The sequence below is a fragment of the Scyliorhinus torazame genome, chromosome 3 (genome assembly GCF_047496885.1).
Source record: "Scyliorhinus torazame isolate Kashiwa2021f chromosome 3, sScyTor2.1, whole genome shotgun sequence".
In the NCBI taxonomy this organism is placed as follows: domain Eukaryota; kingdom Metazoa; phylum Chordata; class Chondrichthyes; order Carcharhiniformes; family Scyliorhinidae; genus Scyliorhinus; species Scyliorhinus torazame.
The window spans coordinates 24,408,585-24,425,834 of NC_092709.1; the positions used below are offsets into that span (position 1 = coordinate 24,408,585).

The following is a 17,250-nucleotide window of genomic DNA, read 5'->3' on the forward strand; positions in this document are numbered from 1 at the left end:
TTCCTTAACGACCCCCATATTTAGGATTTCAAGAAACCACTCAGATGCAAAGTGATCAAGTTTGCAGATGACACCAAACTAGGAAAGTGAGCAACACAATTCAAAATGTCCAATTCACCGAACAAGCACGTCATTCAGGACTTGTGGGAGGAAACTGGAGCACCCGGAGGAAACCCACGCAGACACGGGGAGAACGTGCAGACTCTGCACAGACAGTGATCCAAGCCGGGAATCGAACCTGGGACCCTGGCACGGTGAAGCAACAATGCTAACCACTGTGCTACCGTGCCACCCAGTACAACCTGCAAGTTGAAGTACTTTGCATTGCTTCCTTTTTCCGAACTTCCCACACCCCATCGCTCCTGCTTGTCGCATCCCTATCCCAAACCCCCACTGTGGGCAAGGGCTCTGGAGACAAGTGGCAAGAGACACGAAGAGCAGCTTCAACTTGCAGGGGGTAAGTCACCAGCTGGCGGGTCGGCAGCGAGGGGGAAGGGCAGGACGAGGTACTGGCCCCAAACCAAAAGTTCGGCAAGTGAGAGGCAGGAAGAGGGAGCAGCAGAGGCCACTCCAAAAAGGGCCACGCATCCCTCTATCAGGGGCAACACCAGATGACTTTAAAACAAAACTACTGAAGCTAACTGTGAATATGGTCCCCATTAACTGTTATTAAAGCAGAACGACTTAAAACGGGGCAATTTAAAACGCAGACTGACTGTATCTGCAAGTCATGATCCATTTATCCATCCAACATCACTTCAACTGGAACTGCCCATTCTTTTGACTCCCAATGTAAATTATGAAATAAAATGGATCCCCTGGAGGTTTTGTACAATCACCTCAGGGATTCAAGGAGAAATTCCAAAGAAACTTCCATCCCGGTTAGGTATCCGCCTCAGGAAACCAAATTACTCAATAAGAGTTCACGATAGTATTGGGAGGAGAGATGTTAGTGGACTTAATAGCTTTTCCTTCTTTAGGAATGGAAGAAAGAACACAGCCCAAACACTGAGGTTAGTCCAGAGCATTGTACAGTCTTCAGCTGTGCTGCCATTTCCATTAATTAGCAACCTTTGATAAACGCGGAACAGAATAATAGTCATACAGCATAGTAGAAGGCCATTTGGTCCATGGCATCTGTACCAGCTCTTCAAAAGACCATCAATCAATCCTACTCGCCTATTCTTTCCCCATAACATTGCAAATTTTTACTTGTCAGGTGTACCTGCAGGTCCCTTTTGAAAGTTACTATTCAATCTGCCTCCACACCCTTTCAGCCAGTGCCTTCCTGACCACACTGTGGAAACAAAATCACTCTCATTGCCCCATCCGGATATATTTTCCATAGCTAATTTTTGTTAGGGACTCTAGTTAGAGTTCCTAGAATTTACAGTGCAGAAGAAGGCCATTTGGCCCATCGAGTCTGCACCAGCCCTTGGAAAGAGCACCCTACTTAAGCCCACCCTATTCCCGTAACCCAGTAACCCCACCTAACCTTTTTGGACACTAAAGAGCACCCTACTTAAGCCCACCCTATTCCCGTAACCCAGTAACCCCACCTAACCTTTTTGGACACTAAAGAGCAATTTAGCATGGTCAATCGACCTAAACGGCACCATCTTTAGACTGTGGGAGGAAACGCACGCAGACACGGGGAGAACGTGCAGACTCCGCACAGACAGTGACCCAAGCCGGGAATCGAACCTGGGACCCTGGCGCTGTGAAGCAACAGTGCTATCGTGCCACCCCTTGTTCATACACAAGTCACCAAACCGCAGAACTAGTGACAAAATTTAAGTCTCGCTTTACTGACTCTGGTGCCCTTGCAGTAAACAAGAATTAGGATAAAACCATCCTGCTGGTGCAACAAATAATGTTATTGATCAGCAGGGCTGTTCAAGAGCTTTGTTACTAAGCTGTTGATGCCAAGTCTAAGTACTGCAGCATCTCAGTTATAGTTCTGCTACTTTCCTTTGCCGTCCCATTTACCCTCTGCCTTCCCTGTCCTCAGCCTCCTACACTGTTCCTATGACGATCAATAGAAACTTCACAAGCAGTTACTCATCGTTCGATCGGGCACCATTATGATTTCTGGCCGTAAAGCTGACATCAGCAACTTTAGATCAGAACCATTTTCTCAGGCAGTAAATGCTGCCATATAACCAGTTATATCTCCTCAGGAGCCATATCTTGTTTCTTAGCTTGATCCATTATCACTCCATTTTTCCCCCCAACACCATCATCGTATTGTTGCTGTTCAATCACTTTTAACCCCCACCCTTTCACCAGCCTTCCAGAATCTCAGAATGGTTACACAGCACTGGAGGCCATTTGGCCAGGTGTGTGTGCTGGTTCACCTTCGGAGCAATTTACTTGGTGCCACTCACCTTCACGTCCGCAACCCTGCACATCCCTTTTCAGGTAACAACCCCTCTTGAATGCCTCGATTGAAACTGCTTCCACCACACTCGCAGGCAGTACGCTCCAGATCCTAATCACTTGCTGCGTGAAAGAAACCAGTCAATTTCCTCCAAACCTGCTGGCAAACTGCAGCACCACAACCCTGGTACCATTCTCATCTTTCCTTATTCTACACCTCCATCCTCCAGCTCTGAACTTACTTAGAAACAGTTAAAACTCAAATCTCTAACCTCTTCCAGTTCTTCGAAAAAGGTCACAATCTCAAAAACACTCTGGGCGTGGTCTAACGGCCACGTCACGCCCGACTCAGGATGCGTCGTGGCCGGTAAATCTCGCAAGAGGCCTCACGCAAGATTTAGCTGGCTCGCCACGCCTTGCGAGATTTATAGAGATGTCGCAAGACGTTGCGATCTGGATCCCGCCCTCAATGGTTGGGACATAAATTTGCATATTTAAGCGTGCAGTTCGGCATACATAAATATATCGCCAGCAGAGTTAATCCGCTCCCAGGATCTAACAGCCTTGCCAAGGAGACACCAGCTGAGCGCAGTTTAGCACTGGTCTCCACAAATCGGGACCAGGCAGAACAGCACTTAAGAGGGGTGTCCCTGGGTGGATGGCCTCTGGGCAGGGTGCTGCCCTGGCAGTGCCACCTTGGCAGCCTGGAAGTGCTACTCAGGTACTTCTAGGGTGTCCAGGTGGCAGGGCACTGTCAAGGTGCCAAGTCGGCAGTGCCAAGGTGGCATTTTGCCTGGACCGAGGATCAGGCAGAGGGTGCCCTGCCCTTACGAGGTGGGTGCAGGAGCCCGAGGACCCCCAATGGTTAAGTTGGGGCATTAGGAGGGTCTAGGGGTCACATTGGTGGATCAAGAGATCGGAGCGCCATTGAAAAATTTAAAAATGAAGGTAAGCGCGGTCTTGGCTGGTCTGTCCTCGCCACAGCCCGAAAACATAACAGAGCTCTGTTTGATCGCGGGATCGGCCCTGCCCACCATGTGACTTTTTTTGTTTGTTAAATCGCACCCGGTGTTACTCTATCCAGACGCTGCCTGACCTGCTAAGTGTTTCCAGCGTTGCTACTTTCATTTCAGATTTCCAGTGTTTGCGGCATCTTGCTTGGCTGTTACGGCATTTGCTGTTAGTCGTGGTACAATTTGTTACATGCAAGAGAGAGTTAGTAACAGTAATAAAACATCACATTTTGTATATACCGGGAGGAATAGAGTGGGACTGGAGGAGAATCCGCCAGCTGTAAGCTACAGGATCAGCGACAGGAGACAGGAACTGGTAGAGGCTGTTCAGTGAGAAAGGAAAGCAAGGAAGAAATCGCAAGCTACTGTAGGGTAAAGCCTGCAAGAAGAGAGCAAAATAATATCAAAATGATCAATAGGAATCATCTACAGCATCAGCTAGTTAGCACCATGATCTACATAGCATTAATAAAAACTTAGTTACAGAGCTCAAAGTTTAAAAAGTGGGAGAAAAAAAAACAATTAAGCAAGCAAAATTATTCTAATTTGCAAACACTATTATCACTGATATGTACAAATGCTGGCCTGTGCTAGCTCCAGAACAGCTAGGATTTTTTCCCCAACCCAGCAGTGGACTGAATACATGGGGGGACCAGCTACATTGCAACGTTTCCATCAATGTGACGGCTCAAACTGTGCACTTTAATGCAAGAACACTCTACTCAAATTTAAGCTGGTTGTAAGGCATTGACTCAAGGACACAGTCTTGCAATGACTAGGCTTTCACATTGGCGCTACAGCAACTGGTGTGGAATAAAGTTGGTCTTTTTTCTTTTTACTGGAGTGGGATAGAGTAATCGCGCAACGGCCCTTTGATATTTGGAAGGAGGGTTTGCAGGAAAAGAGCTTGCAGTGGCCACCATGATTAGGATTTTTGATGATTGGTCACGAAATCCAGCACCACTGGGAACTGCGTAAGTGCCTCCTTTGCTGTGTCTGCCAAGGATATCTTACTGATCAGTCATTTGTAAGACAGGCACACGACTGGGTCATACAGTTACATGGGAATGTTCTTACAAACAGTACCATCAATTATATATTAAAGTTGGGAGTGCGTCTGTGCCTAGTGACATCTTCAAGCTCTGCTCCGAACCAAGCATCGTACTTGGAACCCTGCTAACTACGTTAACATTGATCCAAAATGTTAACTTGCATTTTGGTCTCCAGAACTGTCACCACATCTGCTGAGTGATGCTTTATTTAACTGTGCAATGTCCCTCTGCTGAGTCTGGACAATTATTTCAGTGATGTGACCACTGAAGGCTGCATTGCAAGTCCATGTTGATAGACAGCATTCTGGTGTCAATAATTTTGCAAGATCTGTTACTTCCACCTCCAGAGGAGTTTATTTCCTGCAAAATTCAAGTAGGGGTTGTGTGCGAGGAGTGGGGAAACAAATGTCAGTGTGAACCAAGAGGGACCAACATAGACCTCAGATCAGAATGAAGTGGGGGGTCACAAAGCCCAATGACACTGAAGACTGTAGCTTAAGAACCACAGTTCGCTCCCCCCCCAAAAAAAAATCCATAAGGGTGTTTCAATCTACAAGTTCAAGGACTAAGGCAAGATTTTAATTTTTTATCTGGTGATGATAAAATTGGGAAATCATAACTGTGAATGCTTTCCAATGTAAGATTTCCTGTAAGGTTTGCTCAATAGCAAACACAAAAGGTAGTGACAGAATAAGGGTGTTTACTTACTGCGAGGAAAGTTTATCTGCCCACATGGGGCCGCCAGCCAAAAAAGGGGGCAGAGGGAGGAACAAAGTGTGCCAGCATGATCTGACAGGGGAAAATAAGAAGGAGGCCAATGCGAGTGAAAGGAGGGCTGGAATAAATTGAAGTGCATAGGGAAAAGGGAGCCTGCGGCAATTTGGCAACAAGAGGATACATAACGACCTGCAGCCTCCCCAAAGAGGGGCAAATTTCCATCATTTGCACCATGCTCTTTGCTATACAAGTGTTTTATACCCCAGCAGCTAATCCTCCTCTCCTCCCCTCCCCCCCCCCCCCCCCCCAGTTACACTATCAGGGTGAAATATGGCAGGCCTATATTCAAGGCATTTTTTGAGTTGGCAGTTATCTTATGAAGGTGTCAATTGGCTCAGTTGGGACTGGGACAGGCCATTGCGGATAGGTTTAAAATGTTAGGTGCACAGTAGGATCAGCCACACCAAATGTAAACCTTAAAAGTCAGGAAGCATGTACATGATAATGAGGAAATGGGTAGTCATCTGGAATTGATCTGATCACTGTAAACCAACATGGACTTCAAATCAAAAGGAAGTGGGAGACAGACTGTCCAATGACCCCGAAGACTGTAGCTGATTCAACTAAGAAAGTTTCAATCTACAAGTTCAAGGACTATGAAGCTTCAATATTTCATCCAATGTCAAAAATTGACAAATCATAACGGTGAGCTTTTCCCAAGGTATGCTGTTCAAGAGCAAACAAAAAGTTAGTGATGAAATAAGGGTGTATACTTACTTAGCGTCCTGAGGTTTTCTCCCATGAGAGAGATTCAACAATTTTTCTATCATAAAGCAAAACAGGCAGTAAAATTCTGCAACTGGGGTGAATAGATGGTTTACTTGAAAAGGTCACAATCAACTTCAAAGATTTACAGAGTGACAGGTTAAATTACACCTTTAAAACAAAAGGTGGTGAACCCTGACCTTTCTTGCATTTCCCAACTAATTCCCTTTGCATTAAGCATAGCTACATGGGCATACTATATTCATTTTTAAAATCAATCATAAACAACTAGTAAACTTCAACCACTATACATTATTCCAAGCCAAACATTCTTGCATATGCATTAATGCAGTAAACATCTTACACCTACATCTAATCAACTTCCAGTCATAAATTCCTATTTCTACTTTTTATAAAAATGCCTTTGTGAACCGGTCGAGATCAAGAAGACATACAAATAAATGCAGGTATTTTCTTTAATTCTGCCGACCCAATACTGGCTGTAACGCCATCACTTGCATCGTGACAAGTTTATATAGGCAGTTTGCATAATCAAAAACAGAAAATGCTGCAAGTACTCAGCAGGTCTGGTATCATCCGTGGAGACAGAGAGAAAGACAAGAGTCCACGTTTCAGGTGACCTTTCATCAGAAAGAATGCTACCAGACCCCGAGGACTGTGGGCATTTTCTGTTATTTCATTTCACATTTCCAGCAAGAGTATAGGTGGATAATTCCCATTGCAATATTGCACGGTCAATTATGCAAAAATCAGGCCCTCCCCCTGGTAAACTGGAATCAAATGCAGGGGAGTAACCTGGACCAGTCTGGAAACTGACGGGAAAGGCAAGGCGGTACCGGGGTGTGAGGCCAAGCCGTTGAGTAGCCACCGCCGCGCCCAGAGAGGCGTCAGCAGCAGCGATTGCGGATTGAAAGCAGCTAACCTGCAAAGTGACAATAAGAAAGAGCAGAGCGCAGCAGCACAGGCAGTAGAGCCAGAGCCGCCGGAGCCCCGTCCCAGCTCCACGGCGCCGCTCTCCCCGGGGTTCCCCTTCCATCACGTCACAAAGAAAAGAGATACATCGCCCCGCCGACCGCTATTGGTCCGTTCCGCTGCCGCACGCGGGGGGGACCCCCCCCCGCCCGCTTCGTGACATCATCGTGGTGACGCGGTTGGCTGCGCGGACTGCCAATCAGCAGCCTCTCCCGCCTCCGGACCGAACGGCGTCACGTGTCCTGGACCCTTTCACAGGGGAGACTCAGTCACACCCACGCCACAGGGGCACTTGGCTTGTTAGATAAAAACTACATCGTGTCTGGTGGGATGGAAAAGCAAATAGAACAAAAGGGACTTGCATTTCTGTGATAAAAGCCAAATACTGCGGATGCTGCAAATCTGAATGAAAATGCTGGAAAAGGTCGGTCGGTCAGCCTCTGTGGAGGGAGAGGAACAGTCCACGGCGGCACAGTGGTTAGCGTTGCGGTCTCACGGGTCCCGGGTTCGATTCCGGCCTTGGGTCACTGTCTGTGTGGAATCATAGAATTTACAGTGCAGCAGTCTGCACCGGCTCTTGGAAAGAACACCCCAGCCCATACCTCCACCCTATCCCCGTAACCCAGTAACCCCACCTAACCTTTGCACATTAGGTTTGCACGTTCTCCCCGTGTCTGCGTGGGTTTCCAGCCGGGGGCTCCGGTATCCTCCCACAGTCCAATGGTGTGCAGGTTAGGTGTATTGGCTATACTAAATTGTCCCTTAGTATCCAAAAGGTTAAGTGAGGTTACTGGGTTACGGGGATAGGGTGGGGGCCTGACCCGAAGTAGGGTGCTCTTTCAGAGGGTCAATGCAGACTCTCCAGAGTTCCAGTGTATGCTTTTCTGTACTGCCTTTCCATCACCACTAAATATTCCAAAGTAATTTACAGCCAATTAAGTACATAGTGTACGGAATTGGAGCAAAGGTCAGCCATTTGGCCCCTCAAGCCTGCTCCACGATTCAAGATATGGAGATGCCGCCGTTGGACTGGGGTGGATACAGTAAGATGTCTTACAACACCAGGTTAAAGTCCAACAGGTTTGTTTCAAATCACTAGCTATTGGAGCACAGCTCCTTCACCTGAGGAAGAAGCTGCGCTCCGAAAGCTAGTGATTCAAAACAAACCTGTTGGACTTTAACCTGGTGTTGTAAGATATCTTACTATTCAAGAAGACCATGGCTTTTCTGATTGTGGCCTTAACTCCATTGTCTTTCCTGCCCCCCCCCCCCCCACCCCAAAAGCCTTGACTCCCTTGATAATGAAAAATCTGTTAACTCATTCAGCCTTCAATATATTCAATGATCACAGCTCAGTGCATTCCACAAAATAACGGTCCTCTGAGGGAAAAATGTCTCCTTATCTCAATATTAAATGGGAGACACATTTTAAAACTAGTGCTCACTAGTTTTAGATTCTTCCATGGTGGGAAGCATCCCTTCAGCATCTAAAACCCCTCAGAATTGTATATGTTGCATACTTCTGAAGCTTAAGCACTGTTGTAATGACAGAAATGCAGCAACTAGTTTATCCACACCAAATTCCCACCAGTCGCAACGTGATTACAAAGAGATAATTTGTTTCCTTGTGACGCTGATTGATGGATAAATATTGGCCAGAAACATTCAGCACAATAGGAGGCCAATATGAAGTGAAGACAAATGTAGGCCCCTTAGTCTGAAACAGGGGAATTTATAATGGGGAACAAATAAATGGCTGACCAACTAAAAACATACTTTGGTTCTTTCTTCATGAAGGAGGACACAAATAACGTACCAGACATGTTGAGGAGCACAGGGTTTAGTGAGAAGGAGGAACTGATGAAATCAGTATTGGTAGGGAAATGGTGTTGTGGAAATTGATAAATTGAAGGCCAATAAATCCCCAGGGCCTGGTATCTACATCGCAGAGTACTTAAGGAAGAGACCCGAGAAATAGTGGATGCTTTGGTGGTCACCCTCCAAGATTCTATAGACTCTGGGACAGTTCCTACAGATTGTAGGGTCGCTAATTTAATAATAATCACTTATTGTCACAAGTAGGCTTCAATGAAGTTATTGTGAAAAGCCCCTAGTCGCCACATTCCGGCGCCTGTTCGGGGAGGCTGGTACGGTAATTGAACCCTGGATGCTGCCTTGTTCTGCATTACAAACCAGCTATTTAGCCCAGTGTGCTAAACCAGCCCCTCACTATTTAAAAGGGGGGAGGTAGAGAGAAAACAGGGATTTACGGACTAGTCAGCCTGACGTGGTAGTGGAGAAAGTACTAGAGTCCATGATAAAAGATATAATAGCAGAGCACTTGGAAAACAGTGGCAGAATCAGACAGAGTTAACGTGGATTTGTGAAAGGGAAATCATGCTTGACAAACCTGGAATTCTTCGAGGTCGTAACTAATAGAGTTGACAAGGGGAACCCAGTGGATGTGGTTTATTTGGACTTTCAGAAGGCTTTTGAAAAAGTCCCATGTGAGAGATTAGCATGTTAAATTGAAGAGCATGGGATTGGGGGTAGTTTTGAAATGGATAGAAAACTGGTTGGCAGACAGGAATAAATGGATCTTTTTCCAAATGGCAGGCAGTGACTAGTGGGTTACTGCACTGGAACTCCAGCTATTCACAATATATATGAATGATTTAGGTGAGGGAAATAAATGTAATATCTCCACATTTGGAGATGTCACAAAGCTGGATGGGAAGGTGAGGTGTGAGGAGGATGGTAAGTTGAGTAAGTGGACAAACGCATGGCACATACAATATAATGTGGATAAATGTGAGGTTATCTACTTTGGTAGTAAAAACAGAAAGGCAGATTTTTATCGGAATGGCTATAAATTGAGGGAAAGGGGAATGCGCAACGAGATCTGGGTGCCCTTGTACACCAGTCGCTGAAAGTAAGCATGCAGGAGCAACAGGTGGTGAAGAAGGTAAATGGTATACTGGCATTCATAGCAAGAGGATTTGAGTACAGGCACAGGGATGTCTTGCTACAATTATACAGGACCTTGGTGAGACCACACCTGGAATATTGGGCGCGATCGACCCGAATGGGAACAGAGTCTCATAACGCACAATTAGCTGGGTGTTTCCCGGCGTTCGGAGCGCCGAGAAACATCACGCTCTCGAACAGCCATTTGGGCAGATCGGGGGCCTCAGCGGGGAACGCGCAGCCGAGGCCGCACATAGTCCTGTTTCGTGAACTGAGCAGCTCAGCTCGCAGGAACTCAGCAGTGCAGGGCGAGATCGGCATCCCGATTTCTCGACCTACTCTGTCTTGACCCACAAACTCCCCCAAGCCCCAAATTACTGATAAGGGGGTCCTCGCCACTCTCCCTCTGCACCCCACCTCACCCGCACAGGGCATCCCTGGGCCTGATACCCGTTGCACAAACAATGCCAGCTTGGCACCTTGGTAGAGCCAGCCTGGCACCCTGACAGTGCTCCTGCCAGCTGGCAGTGCCACCTGGGTAATCTTGGCAGTGCCAGGCTGTCACCCAGGTGGCATTGCCAGGGTGCCACCCTGCACAGAGCAGAAGCACCTGGGAGCCTCCGATCCCTTGGGAGGCCCCGACAAGTTGTCATTCTGTCTGGTCCCCATTTGTGGGGATCAGCACTGAACAGTGCTCGCCCAAAGTCTCCAAGGCAAGGAAATTAGATCCTGTGGTGTAATGCCTGTGAATAATATTGCATGTACTCAGCAATGTGACCTCCCACCAGCAGGTGGCGTCAGACATCAGTCACGTGACATCCGGCTATGGGCAGAAGGTTGTAAGGTGTACACCAGGACAGTCGCACATAAGGATAGTTCCAGGAGAGTCTATGTAACTCAGTCAGTAACTTAGTCTGTATAGCATTATGATTGTTACCTTACCACATGTACATCAATAGATCATCATTCTAGTTAAGTCACCAGCAGCTCTGTATGAATCATTGCAAAGACAAGGCTACTACATAACACAACAGATCCCACACCTTGGATAGATCTCGGGAATGCCAGCTTTGCTAGGAAGTGATCCTGCCCACAATGGGTGGGATTCACATTGCAACGTCTCGTTAGATCTCGCGGGGCATGGTGAGCCGGGTTGACCCCGGAGGAGGGATCTCCTGGCCGCCAAGCTGCTTTTCGGGTGCAACATGGTCAGTAGATAACGCCCATCATGTGCAGTCTTGGTCCCCTTATCTGAGGAACAATGGGCGGATTCTCCGCAATCAACGCAATGTCCGCCGACCGGCGCCAAAAACGGCGCGAATCAGTCCGGCATCGCGCCGCCCCAAAGGTGCGGAATTCTCCGCATCTTGAGGGGACAAGCCCTTACCTTGAGGGGCTAGGCCCGCGCCGGACTGATTTCCGCCACGCCAGCTGGCAGGAAAGGCCTTTGGTGCCCCGCCAGCTGGTGCGGAAATGACTTTGCCGTGCGGCGCATGCGCGGGACCGTCAGCGGCCGCTCACGGCATCCCCGCCCATGCGCAGTGGAGGGGGTCTCTTCCGCCTCCGCCATAGTGGAGACCATGGCGAAGGCGGAAGGAAAAGAGTGCCCCCACGGCACAGGCCCGCCCGCGAATCGGTGGGCCCCGATCGCGGGAGAGGCCACCGTGGGGGCACCCCCCGGGGCCAGATCGCCGCGCGCCCCCCCCAAGGAGGCCGCCCGCGCCGCCTTGTCCCGCTGGTAAGAGAGGTGGTTTGATTCTCGCCGGCGGGACAGGCATTCCAACAGCGGGACCTTGGCCCATCGCGGCCGGAGAATCGCCGGGGGGGGGCCCGCCAACTGGCGCGGCGCGATCCCACCCCCGCCGAATATCCGGTGCCGGAGAATTCGGCAACCGGCGGGGGTGGGATTCACGCCAGCCCCCGCCGATTCTCCGACCCGGCGGGGGGTCGGAGAATCCCGCCCCTGGTTCTTGCTTTAGAGGGAGTGCAACAAAGGTTTACCAGATTGATTCCTGGAATGGGGGGACTGATGTCTGAGAAGAGATTGAGTCGGTTAAGATTATATTCGCTGGAGTTTAGAAGAACGAGGGGATATCTCATAGAAACATATAAAATTCTAACAGGACTAGACAGAGTAGATACAGGAAGGACGCTCCCAATGGTGGGGGAGTCCAGAACCAGGAGTCACAGTCGAAGGATAAGGGGTAGACCATTTAGGACAGAGGTGAGGGGAGATTACTTCACCTAGAGAATGGTGAGCCTGTGGAATTCACTATTATCGAAAGCAGTTGAGACCAAAATATTTTAAAGAAGGAGTAAAATATAGTTCTTGGGGCAAAGGGGGTCAAATGATATGGCAGGGGAAGTGGGAACAGGTTACTGAATTGGATGATCAGCCAAGATCATAATGAATGGCTGCGGAGGGGCGAAGGGCCAAATGTTCTCCTCTTGCTCCTATTTTCTGTTTCTATGGTCCATCATATCTGTAACGGCTCTTCAAAAGACCATCAATCAATCCCACTTTCCTACTCTTTACCCATATGGAGTGTGAATGTAAGCCTGCTTGTGACAATAATAAAGATTATTATTATTAAACGTTGCTAATTTCTACTTTTCAAATACACATCCTTTTGAAAGTTACTATTGAATTTGCTTCCATGCCCTTTCAGCCAATGCCTTCCAACTCATTGAATAAAAAAGCATTCTCATTGCCCCATCTGAATATATATTTTTAAGACTACTTTTTGGTACTGACTCTTATTCATACACAAGTCACTAAAATGGTGAACTAGTGACAAAATCGAAGTGAGGCTCACTTTACTGACTCTGGTGCACTTGCAGTGTGCAAGAACTGTGATGAAGCATCCTGCTTGTGTAACAAATAACATTATTGATCAGCAGGATTATTCAGTAGCTTTGCTACTAAGCTGTTGATGCCAAGTCTAAGTACTGCAGCATCTCAGTTATAATTCTGCTACTTTCCTTTGTCGTCCCATTTACCCTCTACCCCTCTGTCCTCCGCCTCCTACACTGCTCCAATGAAGATCAATGGAAGCTTGACAAGCAGTTACTCATCTTTTAATTGGGCACTTTACAGCTTTCTGGCCTTAAAACTGACTTCAGCAACTTTAGATGATATCTGCCGCTGCCATTTTTTCAGGCAGTGGATGCTGCTATAACCAGTTCTATCTCCTCAGGAGCCATTTCTTGACCCAGGGCACTGAGGATAATCCCCACCCTCCCCAATCGTCTGCAAAATAGTGCCATGGGATCACTGAGAGGGTAGACTGGGCCTTAATTTAACATCCCATCCAAAAGACAGCATCGCTGCCAGTACAGCACCATAGACCGGATTTCTATGCTCCGTAACTTGAATCCACAAGCTTCGAACCCTGGAGATGTGAGTGCTACCAACTGAACCATGGCTTCTCATGTGTTTTCAGGCATTTTGCCTTAATTACTCACTCTGAACGTTTCTTCCAGTTTTGATATATCTTCTCTTGGAATGTGGGAGAAGTTGGCATTCATTGCCGCCACTAGTTTCCAGGAGAATGGTGTGATGGGTTGCCTTCTTGAGCCGCCAACGTCTTTGTGATGATTTTCCTTCCACAAACGTTGTTGAGTTGGAAATTCAAGGGCAGTAACCCAGGGCCAATGAAGGAATGACGTTTTTGCCCAAGTGAGGATGGTATGGTATCTAGATAGGAACATGAACAGGCCATTCAGCCCCTCGAGCCTGTTCCACCATTCCATTACAGGTCACAACCGATCTGAACCTCAACTCCAATTACCTGCCTTTGCTCCATATCTTTACCCAGCAACAATTCATCAATCTCAATCTTGAAAACTCCAATTATCCTTTCACTTGAAGTCCTAGTGGAAGTGAGAATATCAGGGGCGCGATTCTCCGACCCTCCCACCGGGTCGGAGAATCGCCGGGGGCCGGCGTGAAACCCGTCCCGCCGTGTCCCGAATTCTCCACCACTGGAGATTCGGCGGGGGCGAGAATCACGCCGCATCGGTCGGCGGAAATCGCGACGGTCGGCAGGCCCCCCCCCCCCAGCGATTCTCCAGTCCGCGATGGGCCGAAGTCCCGCCGCTGTCAGCCCACGCCAGCCGGCGTGGATTGAACCATCTTTCGAACGGCGGGACAAGGTGGCGCGGGCGGGCTCCAGGGTCCTGGGGGGGGCGCGGGGTGATCTGGGCCCGAGGGGGGGGGGGCCCCCACGGCGGCCTGGCCCGCGATCGGGGCCCACTGATCCGCGGGTGGGCCTGTGCCGTGGGGGCACCTTTTTCCTTCCGCCTTCGCCATGGTCTTCACTATGGCGGAGGTGGAAGAGACCCCCTCCAATGCGCGTGCGCGGGGATGCCGTGAGCAGCCACTGACGCTCCCGCGCATGTGTCGCACGGCAAAGTAATTTCCGCGCCAGCAGGCAGGGCACCAAAGGCCTTTTCCGCCAGCCGGCGGGGCGGAAATCAGTCTGGCGCGGGCCTAGCCCCTCAAGGTGAGGGCTCGGCCCCTCAAGATGCAGAGAATTCTGCACCTTTGGGGCGGTGCGATGCCGGACTGATTCGCACCGTTTTTGGCGCTGGTCGGCGGACATCGCGCCGATTGCGGAGAATCCCGCCCCAGATTTTCATTGTCTTTTGTGTGAAAAAGTGCTTCTTGATTTCTATCCTGAATGACCCAACCCTATTTTTAGGATAATGACACCTCATGCTAGATTCCCCACAAAAAGTAGTTTTTTCTGTATCTATCTGATTGAATCATTGTAACATTTTGAACAGCTCGATCACCCCTCATACTTCTATATTCAAGGGAAGCCAGGTTTTTGCATCTTGTTCCTATAATTTAACCCGCTAAGCTCCAATATCATTCTTGTGAATCTGTGCTGCATCCTCACCAAGATCAATATGTCCTTCCAAAGGTACAATGTCCACAACTAAACTCAGCACAAATGATGGGGTCTGACCAAAGCTGTATACAACTGGAGCAGAATTCCTCCCCCTCGTAGTCTAATGCCCTTGAAGTTTAAGGCCTTTTGCATTGCTTTTCGTTCCTCTGTGCTAGCTTTTAAGAATTTATATACCCGGATTCACAAATCTCTTTGCTCCTCTCCAGATCCTAGTTTCTCGCCACATACGCTCATGCTTGCCCACGTCGAACCTCACCTGCCGCAGCTTTTCACCCAGAATTCCCCGGGAAGGCCAGCCCACGAGAGCAACATTACTCAAAGCGCCATCGGGAAAGATCATTCCCCACTGCTACCATTCAGAAATATTGATGTCTGCGTACTAAAGCCAGATCCTTTCTCCTTTACACCCAAAAGTGTGTTCAACATTTCCACAGTGTAACTGGTACCTGCCATCAAATACATTCGCTTGAGGCCTTAAATTGGTTTATATTCAGCACGTAAATGCTCCCAATTTCAATGTGAACCATATGCAGAATTAATCTCGCTTGACAGATTTAACTTTCTACAACCTTTATGATTTGCTTTCCACAAACATAAAAACATTCTTCCTGTAGTACGTTTTACAGGAACACTGTAAATGTTATACAAAAACTATCATTCATTCATCAGCGATACAACACTTCCAGGGTGTTGTCAGCGACTGCACTCACCAACTTCAAAGGAACGGAAAACATACTTTTTCGGGAGCTGCGAGATTGGTGGGGAATAGCCAGCATTTTGGCTTGTTTCCCGGCGATTGGAGCACCATAACCTCAATTTGTTAAAACCAGCAACCGACAAAGCTGTTTTTCTCATAAATGCCTTTGTGGATGTATTTTGTTGTACTAAGCTAACGTGGAAGTATGCCAGGAGTAGACGGTATTGAGATATGTTCTTCCAATTTAGTGCTTTAAACTGATCACTAATGCACCTTTTCTGCCTCGGAAGGGATTTCTTTTGAATTGCTTGGGAACACTTTGTACCCACTCAACTTCTCATTATCCTTGGGGTGAAAGGGAAATGTTGTGGCATTGGAGGGTTGGAATGCGTCAAGCATTATTTGACAAAATCACAAGTGCAAAGAATAGGTTTTACACTGCTTGGCATTAAAGTCTGATTTAAAAACAGAAGTGAACGAGAGTGAAAACATAAGACAAAATGAAGAAAGGGGGATATTAAAAGACAGAAAGAGAAAAACAAAAGACTTGGGCCTGAATTTTATAGCTCCCCCCACACCCACCTCCGTGGGTTTTGAGGCAGGGCGGAACATGTAATTGCATGGATGGGATTCCCTCTGGGAACTTGTTCAGCCCGACCAGGACGTGATTTTATGATGGGATGGGCGGGGCCTCAGATAGAAAGCCCACCCTTGCCCCAATTATGGCCTTTAAGTGGCCGTTAAGGACCTTTTCCCCCCCCATCCTTAATTTTCAGGCTGGAGGCTATCGGAAATCTCAAGGCGGGAAACAGAAAATTGCACTGTGAGGGCGGAAATCCAACCTGCTGCTAATTAGTGATTATCAGTGCGTTAAATGGCAGCGGGCCCGTTGTAGCCTGATGATCCTTGCCGACTCACCGGATGCTGGGGGCCGCAGTCCCGCCATCCTTAAAATTAAGGCCTTACACTTGAGTCACGCTTTTCATAACTGATAGATCTGTACTTTGGTCAATATATCTTATGTGTCACCGCACGATATATTACTCGACAAAATTTTAAACTGAGCTTTATGTGTGAAGTAAATCCAATCTTTATTCAGTTAGTTTTGCAGTGTCACTTATCAAGTCAGTTTGCTTGCAAATACAGAGTTTTAAAAGTTTGTTTTGTCCAAGCAAGTTCAGATGACTGAGTTAAATTCAATACAAATGACAGCTCTTGATGTTTTCTTCAAGTTAAAATACACGATACAGAGAAGTTGAAAATTATCAAAATAGCTTCTTCAGAGCACAGCGCAGGAAATAGTTAAAGACAGGAAATAAAGATGATTCCGGAATAATTTGCTCATAATCGGCATCTATTTTTAAGGTATTTGCTATTGCTAATGTGAAGTGTTGGGTGCTCTGCCACACAGATGAACCAACGCGGTTGCGAATGGTACAACTCAGTTTTATTTCAAACATCTATTTACAGTGGTAAACTGTTTACTGAGGTTCGATCATAACCCTTGAATCTGTGGACCTATTCCTAATTCTATCTTGTAGTGGCACTCAGCACATGGTGGATGTCTGAGTGGCTTGCTATGAGCTCTGTGCCCTGAGCTGTCTCCTGCTCGAGTGCCCAGGAAGTGTTGTGTTCCCTGTTTCGTACTGTATATGCTCTTGCCTGTGATTGGCTGTGTGTGTGTTGATTGGCCCGTTGATCTGTCCATCAGTATGTATGTATGTATGTGCTATGATGTTTACCTGAATATC

The 17,250-nt window shown here is 47.7% G+C and overlaps 1 protein-coding gene and 1 long non-coding RNA gene across 7 annotated transcripts in view; one reads left to right on the top strand and one right to left on the bottom strand.

Annotated features, from left to right (window-relative positions):
* The window catches only part of fut10 (fucosyltransferase 10), a 70,761-nt gene extending 63,723 nt beyond the window's left edge, over positions 1–7,038 (bottom strand). The window contains exons 1-3 of one of the 6 annotated variants that reach the window (XM_072495419.1): positions 6,870–7,013; positions 5,939–5,984; positions 3,633–3,771 (exon numbers count right to left, since the gene is read on the bottom strand). Coding sequence is in view for 2 of the 6 variants with exons in the window: in XM_072495415.1 (XP_072351516.1) it covers positions 6,870–6,983 (114 nt within the window). In the remaining 4 variants the exon portion in view is untranslated. The other 5 variants (XM_072495422.1, XM_072495420.1, XM_072495415.1 and 2 more) reach the window with 5 other exon arrangements.
* Positions 1–17,250, top strand: part of LOC140408347 (uncharacterized) — a 64,855-nt gene that overhangs the window by 20,857 nt on the left and 26,748 nt on the right. The window lies entirely within an intron of this gene.